At 43.0% G+C, this 9,471-nt stretch overlaps 1 protein-coding gene across 2 annotated transcripts; it reads left to right on the top strand.

Annotated features, from left to right (window-relative positions):
• The first annotated feature begins 631 nt into the window (after window positions 1–631).
• Window positions 632–8,928, top strand: LOC147611095 (putative calcium-binding protein CML21). Of its 2 annotated transcripts, XM_086785192.1 has the most exons (6): window positions 2,665–2,727; window positions 2,810–2,854; window positions 2,944–3,166; window positions 8,003–8,205; window positions 8,358–8,532; window positions 8,638–8,928. In XM_086785192.1, the coding sequence occupies exons 3-6, from the start codon at window positions 2,977–2,979 to the stop codon at window positions 8,742–8,744; spliced, it is 675 nt and encodes a 224-aa protein (XP_086641318.1). In that variant the 5' UTR covers window positions 2,665–2,727; window positions 2,810–2,854; window positions 2,944–2,976; the 3' UTR covers window positions 8,745–8,928. The 2 variants fall into 2 exon arrangements, with proteins under 2 accessions (XP_086641319.1, XP_086641318.1); XM_086785193.1 differs by lacking the exons at window positions 2,665–2,727; window positions 2,810–2,854 and adding an exon at window positions 632–671.
• The last annotated feature ends 543 nt before the right edge of the window (window positions 8,929–9,471 follow it).

Genomic DNA, 9,471 nt, shown 5'->3' with positions numbered 1-9,471 from the left:
AATTCCTATGGAGTTAGAATTTTCACCATCGGGCAGGCGCAGTTAAGAAGCCGCGGCACCCGTGTAGCGGAGCGAAAATTACATCTCGATATACGTTGGGTTTTGAGGAGCCATGCGGCTCGTCAGGCTCACGCTTACTTAATGATTGAACTTATCGAGGCTCGTCACACAGTTCATCGTAAACAGACAAAATCACTATTCATTGGAGGGGGTTGTTGAAACCCTACTATACAAACGATGAGGTTGTTGAAAACCTCGCATACAGGAAACTATTTCAAAACACAGAAACTTTGGGGGACGTTACGCGGCTCGCTTGGTAGGAGCATGCAGAGGAAGATCGCGCCTCTATTGTGGGCAACTATTTGAGCAGTTGCAACCGTTGGAAAAAAAAATGCAGTAATCAAAAAATTAAAAAATTTAATTACGTGAGGTTTAATCCTAAAGTCAAACCTTAATAAATTATATAATTAAGTTCCCTCAATTAATTAATTGAATATTTTTTTCACTCGTTGTATGCCCCTATTCCAAAAAAAAGCAACATTAATTTATGGTGTGGAGCCCATATTTATGACTCATTTTTGTGAGGGGTCGTGATTCCTCGTCAACCTATTGTTTCTAAATCCATCAAACCTTTCGCCTGTCTCCAGACAACGCGAAAAGCTTCACCAAAGGTTCGACGCTCTCTCTCTCTCTCACTCACTCACACACACACACACGCGCTCTCTCTCTCTCTCTAATTGTGACAACATCCTTGTTTGGAGGCGGATTATTTAGGGTTTCTGCAAGTTATTTAACGGTTGATTAATAATCTCTTGCTGTACTTTGAGCTTTTATCTTGTGCTGTCTACCTGAACTGTAGCAGAGACTAGGAAACTTCTACTTTACAGGCTTTTGCTACATTTCGCACAGACATGTATACTTTCTGCATTACCCATACACAGGATATACAGTATGTGTACACCATACATCATGAATGCTTTCCAATGTATGTGCATACACTCCGAATCGCATGCACATACACATTATACATGCTTTTCGCATTGCGAATCACACGTGTATACGCACATATATTGCTTTTCGCATTATGAATTCCACGTACATACACATATATTAGCTTTTCGCATATAAATTGCACGTACATACACATATAATTGATGCATGATTTGCACATGTGGAAATGCATGTGCTTACACATATACATACAAAGGCAACACATCATGGTGCATGTGTATACCCATATACATTCAAAGGCAACACTCATGGTACATTGTCAATAATACCCAAGATTTTTAGGTTCCAGTGCAGCTGTTTTACCAACTGAGCTATGCATTTTGGCATGCTCACACGTGTTTGTTAAAATGATCACTTATTTGCCTGCTGGTGGAAGGGCACAAAACGGAGGCTCTACGAGAGCCTGTTGAAAGGTCTGTACACACCATTGTCCATGCTCATTGCTGGTGTATATTTTCCATCCATGAAGTATGCCCACCACCGCTCTTTCGAGTGCACTATGTAACCATCCTGAGGGACTTTACACACTTGAATGCAATGTGCAAGATGGATGGGCAAGAGTGCCCCAGTACAAGCTTGCCGATGGGCAAGATCTGTCTTTTCTTGTTCCATGGCAAGCGTGTAAAAGCCCTGTGCATCCCTGATATTATTACAAGTCAGGTGGCTTGCCCAATGAGACTTGACCAAAAGGGGCTTAGTATCAATCCAAGAAACTTCAAAGCATGAACTCTGTCGATCAGATATGGTCCGAACTAGAGGAAGGTCATGCGCCCACCGGCATTTAAAAATGCATTGCACCATCAATTGGTGCATGCCAACAAGACAGACCAGCAAGTATGCATGCTCTGAACTAGGAATTTGAGAAAGCCTATGATCTCATTGAGTGGGAATATGCTATAGCAGTTCGTTCACTAAAGCCATCAAAGCTCTCCAGCTGAGGCATGGTTGATTCTAGGAATACAACAGTGTATGGATTCAAGGTTAGAAGCTGATTATGTCAAGGCTGCCCGATTCTATGATTGTTGTTTGGCATTTCTTTTCAACCATGTCTTACTGCTTTGAAGGATGGTCCAGTCTTCAGTTTAAAGCTTTGTAGGAGATGCAGATGTTTGTGTAGGCCTTTGCTCACAACACCGTGGCAATTCTAGATGTTGAGATGGCTAATATGGATATATAACCTAGCTACGCACCAATGGGGTGTCTTCTAGACTTTGGGGACCAGGTGCAGCACAAATGGGTAGACTATCGACTGAGCAAAAGGTGGGAAATGTTGATAAATGCAGTGGTCTCTTCCCTAGTTACAAAATAAAGGAGACTTGTGGTCATCTGCCATGTTATGTTCTGGCCTTTGAGAAGGATCTCCTGTGGAATGTCCTAGCCTATTGAGCTACTGAGTCTAAGTTAGCTTAATAGAAGGTGATGAACCAGTGAGTCTAAGTTAGCTACTGAGTCTAAGTTAGCTTAATAGAAGGTGATTAACCAGTGAGTAATCTTTCTGGTGGGTATAGGGACTGGGGGAGGAGGACGTGCTCGAATTCTCAGATGCGGCATGCCAAGAGGAGCTTCTGTTTGAAGAGATGACTAAGTGCTGAAATTTTTGGCTCATAGAGTCAAATTCTCAGGCTGGGTAGTCAATATTCCCTACCCTTGGATTTGGATAGGCAAGGTTGTCGGACCATCCTCAACAGATCTCCTCGGTTGATAAGTGTGGGTGGTTGTGTAACAAGTCTCATTGATTTTGGCTCCTTGTGTAAGGCCCCAAACCTATTGCAAGCTTATAAGCAATGCGTCCTACTTTGCACGGGCATCATCAGTGCTGGCTTTTGTTCCTAATTGAACCAAGGTCAAGTTTCCTTTGTGTTTTCTCAGGCCTCAAAACATTGGACTTCCACCATACACGAGAAAATCATATCGATGTTTCTTTGTGTGCAGGAATTGCATAAGGACTTCGAAGTTGAGCAGGAAATGGGATCAAAAGTTGGAAAGCAAAAGAAGTTGAATGGCCCATCAACAATCGAGTTGAGAATGGTTAATGCAATGAAAGAGCGAGCGGCGGCTGGGAAAAGCTCTATAAAAGCATTTGACAGCATTATCATGAAGTTTCCAAAGATCGATGCCACTTTTGAGAAAGTCAGAGTCACTTTCAGGAGGTTTGGTATGTCTGCACCTTGCATGTCTGTTGATTCTCCACGCATCTTTCTCTGCGTTGTGAATTTTCTATGTAACTTAGAAGGCTTATCCTATGGCCAAGCTCAATGTGACCTGGTATTTTTAACCAATGTGGCATCGTATTAGCACCTGGATTATGTAACTTATACCACAATGTTTGAATTAGTCAGACATGTATGCACCTGGACTTTCCCATTGCTATTAAGATCCTTACCCAAGCGTCAGCAGTCCAATAGGCAGCTCTAGGGTGTGAATATTGCTTTGAAACTCTGGTTCTCTCCTGAGTTGGGCACTTGCTGCACAGGAGGGCAATGAGAGGATAGGAATAGCCTATGGGCAGCAAGCAATAGCCTCTTGGCAGCAGAAAAAGGGCAAGAAGTGGTAGAAAGGCTAGATGTGTGAAGGCGGCCAGGCATAGAAGCAGTTGGCCAGCACTTGGGCAGTTGTGGGCTCACATGAAGCAGTCGTGAAGAATAAAAACAGGCTGACAATCTTATAACTGGCCGATTAGGAGCATTGGTGCATATATATACGTGGGTAGCCAAATCGTCATATTCTTATGCTTTCCTCAGTGTTGGACTTCACAGAGCATTTCTTTGTAGGCGAAGTGCTAGCCAGGAGTGTACAGTCGATTACAGGGCTATGATTTGATGTCTTCATTCTCAGCCACGGAAGGGCAAAGCCAGGAGTAGGTCATTGGTCGACTAGGCTCTAAGGCCATGGATGGCCCCTTTTGGTGGCCCACAGGCTGGCCATAAGGCTAGCTTATGCCCATGCTCTGTATGCTTACTAAATGCATGTAAATGCTAGGATGACCTATATACGATTGTTCTTCAAGTGGGTTTAGGGACGAACACTGACACCTAAGGCTTGGAATGACCTACGTAGCTCTTGTGCCTGACATGTCCCTCAACTAGGGCTCACAATGGGTCACTGCATACGATTAATAATTCCTACAAGGGTTCTAATGCTGTACAATGTAGCATTGACCAATGTGTCACATAGCACCTCAATGCATGGATGCATGTGACATTCCCTCTTGCTTAGCTTTGCAAGAGTTGCATGGCATCCAAGTAGTCTGCCAATATCTGTTGGTCTCGTCGAGCCAAAGCACTTCGTGAGTGCCTTGGTCCTTGAACTTACTTGGTGTAGAATTGTTTGAATCTTCGGGCTCGATTACTTTTGTCTCGTCGACCACTCTAGGTTGTTGCTCATCTGGAAGATGGTGCAACATAAGGCTTCAACCATGAGACATGGACGAAAAGTTGTTAGGTACGAAAAGTTCGATTCAATACGGTACGTTCAAATACGGTCTTGGAACGTACCGCGAAATTTTGAAAATAAAAATACAATGGAGATATGGCCCATTAAAAAATACTTAAAAATATAAATATAGATGCAAAACTTAGAGAAGTTACAACTTATAACTTACCCAAAACATAAAAATTTAGAATGTTGCAACTTGGAAGTTGCATAGAAAGTGAAAGTAGACAAATGTACATGTGACATGTCAAAGAGTCATGAATATATATAAAGCTGCAAAAGTCGGCATGCCGCATGGGCAAGTACAAAAATGCGAGTTCAAAATGCAAAAAGCCTAAAGAGGACTATAAAGGCTAGAAGTCTATGTCATCATCTATGTTAGAGCTGTCGCTAGGCTCTTCAATATCCTCACTAGAGGAGGACACCTCCGAGCTCCCACCAAAATCCCCATCGCTAAGAACGTTGCCCTCATCATCATATTCGGCCTCCCTAATATCACCATGAACTGTCGAAGAAGACTCTGCAATGGATGCATCCTCAACTCTAACCACTGCGGGGGTAGAGCTCCGACTTGTGGAGCCACGTCTGACAAAGGTAGCAACTGGGCGATCAGAGCCTCAGGAGCCAAAGTAAGAATAGGCTGAACCTGTACTCCACCTCTAGTTCAGTGGCCACGACGAGTGCAAAAGACTAGTCTATCAATCTCCTCTAGCTCTTTGTAGAGCTTTGTAGATATGGTCTCCTCCTTTGCGTTACGCTCCTTGTGGACACTTTTAAGAGTATCCACCGTCAACTTGAATTCATCGACGTTTGTCTACAAGTTTTATAATTGATTAGGAGCTAAATAATAAAACATTGAAAGTTATGTAAGTCTAACATGTTACATAACAATATACCTGTCTAGCTTGGCTGATATCGTCGCACCATGTGCAAGTTATTGTGGCAATAGATCAGCCGCTCTAACTGTCTCGTGCTCAACCGATTGCGTAACTTCATGTATATAAGTGAGTAGGAATTCTAGTTCCTTTCACATGCACCTGAAGAGCAATCCTAATCCTAATCCACAATAAAAATAAACAATGTTCAGAATTCTAGTATCTACACATAATTTAGTAACTTGGTGCCAAGTGGTTATTGAATTATTCTTGAATCTTATTTATCTTGTTAGTATATACTTTGGATCAAGTGGCTTGACTTTTTGGCTAAAAAAAGTGACAATTTGAGTGGCTTGTGTCACCACAGTCTGCACCCACTCTAACTTGCCTATGTCCTCCATAAGCAAGTCAAGGCAGTGAGAGACACAAGGAGTCCATACTATGGACTTAAACTCTGCTTCAAGCAAGCGGCCCATCTTGCGGCAATTAGACGCATTGTCCGTAACCACTTGAATCACATTTTCGGGGCCAACCTACAAGGATGATGGATGCATGAAAAAGAAAAATAAATGAGACTTGAAAGTTGAGTAAAAGGCAAAGGCCAAACTTTCAAGCTTCAAACTCAAAAATTAAAATTATATGGCTTGTCGAATGTGGCGTTAGATGAAATCGCCCTAGGTTTTCTTCCTTGCCTTTCCGGCATCCACGGCTCACAAGAAGCAAGTGCCAAGAGGGCAAGATACTAGAATGTTGAGGATGCCCCCTCTTCTTTCTATCGGTCCATCCGTCAGAGAGGATGGAACACCCATACTTTGCTCATCCCGCTTGGACGGGCTCGAGGGTCTTGTTGATTCTCTCCTTTTCTTCATCAAGTGCCTTCGTACACATGTCGTCGTAGGTGATACCATGCCAAGGGCCATGGCATGGTTCTCCTTTGGCAATGGCCCTCACCATCCTTTGCCATTGAGGAGTTTTAAGGACACGAAATGCGAGATTGCCTCAATGACCGTGCGTGCAATCTCCACATTTGCGTCTTGTTGCTTTGCTCGGACCGAAGAGAGAGAGGCCACATTTACTCCAATGGTGCCTCCAATGTTCTCTTTGATGAGGGGTTGGAGTTGGTGAAGAGGGAGAAGGATGCGGAGAATGTATCCCTTGCCGGTGGGATGACTTCGTCTTGAGTGGCAGCAACGGTAGGGGAGACTCTTCCACTATCACTTACTTTGCCAAGCAAGGAGTACTTCTTCACAATGCCATCGGAAATGTCTCCAGGGATCATCTTGCAAGGTGCAATTTGCCCCCCATCTTGGAGAGATGTGCAAGAAGCCTAGTGGCACTACTAGTGTAGGCGTTGCCACAATACTTGGAAGTCCACTTCCATGCCCCCGACTTCTCCTCGTTCTTCTCATGGGTAATGGCATGCAAAGTAAAGGCTTCATGCTTTTCTCTCATGGTGAAAGAGGAGAGAGGGGTCTCGGGAGAAGGAAAGAGAGAGGGAGGGAGAGGCTTGAGGAAGAGGAGGAGGCTTGAGGAAGACTCAAGAGGGAGAGGCTTGAAAGTTGAGGAAGAGGGAGATGCTTGAGAGAGCCTAGAGGGGACTCAAGGGAGAGTATAGACTTGAGCAATGAGCACTTGTGAGGGGAGGGTTGAGCAATGAGCACTTGTGAGGATGGGGTTGGGGGAGGGCGTATTATATAGATAATAGAGAGAGGCTCAAGCAAAAGCAAGTTGGGAACCAAAGGGCCAAGGCAAGCAAGCAAAAGCTAAAGCAATGAACAACCCCAAAAAAACGCCCAACAAACGGCTCTCCAAACAGTCAAAAACAGTGCAAAAAACAGTCATTAAACGGTGAACAAAACGGCCAGAGACGTGGAAGACATCATGCATGGTTCAACTGTTTGGTTACTTCAACTTCATGGATACATCACTGAGCTTCTTCATAATGGGAAATGGGCCAAAGCTTCGGAAATAGAGCTTGGGACAACGCTTGTCCACTTGCTTCAATGGTTGCTTCATGATTTAGAGAAAAACCCAATCTTTCTTCTTGTAGTTGACATCTCTTCTAGACTTGGTTTAAGCTTCTTGTGCTTTGGATAGGTCCTCCCTTATGGACTCAATAATCTTTGAAAATGTTTCCATGGTTTTGTTGGCCTCCAATGATGGCGACACCATTCTCATAAGAAGAGACAAGAAACGGTGATCAAATGCCGGGCTGCCTCATAGGGAGTCCGGCCAATACTAGATGAATGAGTGTCGTTTAGGATAGCATGCACCAATGGAAGATGTTGTGTCCCATGCACACTAGGATGCCCATTCTTCAAGCACACTTAACCAATATTCCAAGGCTTAACCAATTTTCCAAGCATATGTCCTTCAAATGTTGCTCTCGTTTACTATGTAAGGGGTATTTGACCACGGTCTGAGAGCTAAATTTGTGCAAGGTAATTTATTGGCAATGCATGCTTGCCTACACATTATCTTGCAAAAATGGCAATCTGATTTGGCCTTTCTAAATGCGCCTCCATGAATACGTTCAAGGCAGCCTTTATAGGCAAAGCTTGCATAATCTAGAATAAAATAAATTGAACATTCTAATTGCAGGACCACTTGTGCACATGTCAGCTTGTTCTACTACAGTGCCTGATTGCAAGCTTGGACCAATAGCGTCTCTATTCTGTGTGCAGATAAGGATGGCAGTGGAACCATTGATTTAAATGAGCTGAAAGAGTGTTTCCGACAGCTGAAAGTCTCATTTTCAGATGAGGAAGTCAAATCATTCCATCAAGAGAGCGATATGGATGCAAGCAAAGGAGTGGACTTCAAGGAGTTCATTGTTGTGCTGGCGCTTGTTTATCTGCTTGGAAAATCTCTTAATGAAGGGACCTCAGTATCCATTCATGACATGTTGTTTTCTTCCACACACACACACACACACACACACACACCCCGGCACCACCACCACACACACACAACTGAAAAAAGGGTGCCACACACAGATCAGAGATTTCATCTGTTCCTTGACCAAAGTTTTCATATCAGAGATCCAGAATTGGGTTGCCAGAGCTGGAAGCCACTTTTGACACCATTGTGGATGCGTACCTCTTTTTTGACAAAAATGGAGATGGTTATGTGAGCAAAGCCGAGATTATAGCTGCTACAAATGAGTTTTCATCAGGGAAGAAGGTCGATGATCAAATTGGCATCAAAAGATTTGGTTTGTGTTTACCCCTCCTGAGCCATTGCTTTCCAGGCTTGAGCTATGTAGTCTTTATTGTTATCTCCAAAATACTAATGAAGTAGTTAATGTTATTACATGCAGAGGAAATGGATTGGGATAGAAATGGCTTGATCACCTTCAAAGAGTTTTTGTTTGCATTCACAAACTGGGTGGGAGTCAAGGAGGACGGTGAGGATGAAGATGACTAATGGCCATTGATTCCACAAAGACCATACAGGGTGGGACATTAATGGCCATAGATTCTACAACGGCCATACTGGGTGGTCTCTAATTGCAGTGTGAAAGATGTTAGATGAATTTGAGCTAAGAGACAATATCATAAAATAAATTGTAAAATTAGACAAATCAAAGTTAAAACCTTGTAATTCTGTAGCTTGCCCCTTGCTTCTCCATGTTTTTGCAATAAACAGTTTGTTTAATTTGGCATAGTTGCATAGACTACTGGTAGTTTAACTAGCATTATATGTAATGTTCTGTACCCATTCTTAGAAATCCAGCCAGCTTCAGACCACATCTGCGTAGTTGCGTGCTTGGAGTCCTTTAATGGAGGTGCTGGGTTCGAGTCCTCTTGCAAGGGGCCATGGGGACTGCCTGTTTGTGGGTGTGTGGATGGGAAAGGCCCACTAATAGTTCAAATTGCGGTTTTTACAAATTAAAGCTAGAAATAGTATCACTCCTGTGCATCAGAAATTTTTGAAAATGATGATGTTGGTGTTTCATTAAAGGCTTGCAGAGAGAATTTCTTATGTGTCACGAATATGGCCCCCTCTACCCTAAATCTCTTTCAAAAAAAAAAACCAACACCAAGGTATATATGTCATAATCTCTATCATATTATATATATGAGATGATAATCAAAATGAGCTCCAAAGCATATCATATTTGCTTCAATAGACCAACAAATGTAAAGAGTAT

Source organism: Cibotium barometz, chromosome 48 (assembly GCF_041138505.1).
Source record: "Cibotium barometz isolate CiBa-2024 chromosome 48, ASM4113850v1, whole genome shotgun sequence".
NCBI classification, from domain to species: domain Eukaryota; kingdom Viridiplantae; phylum Streptophyta; class Polypodiopsida; order Cyatheales; family Cibotiaceae; genus Cibotium; species Cibotium barometz.
Note: the sequence above shows the minus strand (reverse complement) of the source record. Positions and strands in the feature narration are given on the sequence as shown.

Bases quoted from the DNA above. Each gene is read 5' to 3' on its own strand.
- LOC147611095 (XM_086785193.1), top strand. From the start codon at position 2,977: ATGGGATCAAAAGTTGGAAAGCAAAAGAAGTTGAATGGCCCATCAACA. The intron at 3,167-8,002 runs GTATGTCTGCAC...TTCTGTGTGCAG, and splicing joins AGTCACTTTCAGGAGGTTTG to ATAAGGATGGCAGTGGAACC. The intron at 8,533-8,637 runs GTTTGTGTTTAC...TATTACATGCAG, and splicing joins AATTGGCATCAAAAGATTTG to AGGAAATGGATTGGGATAGA.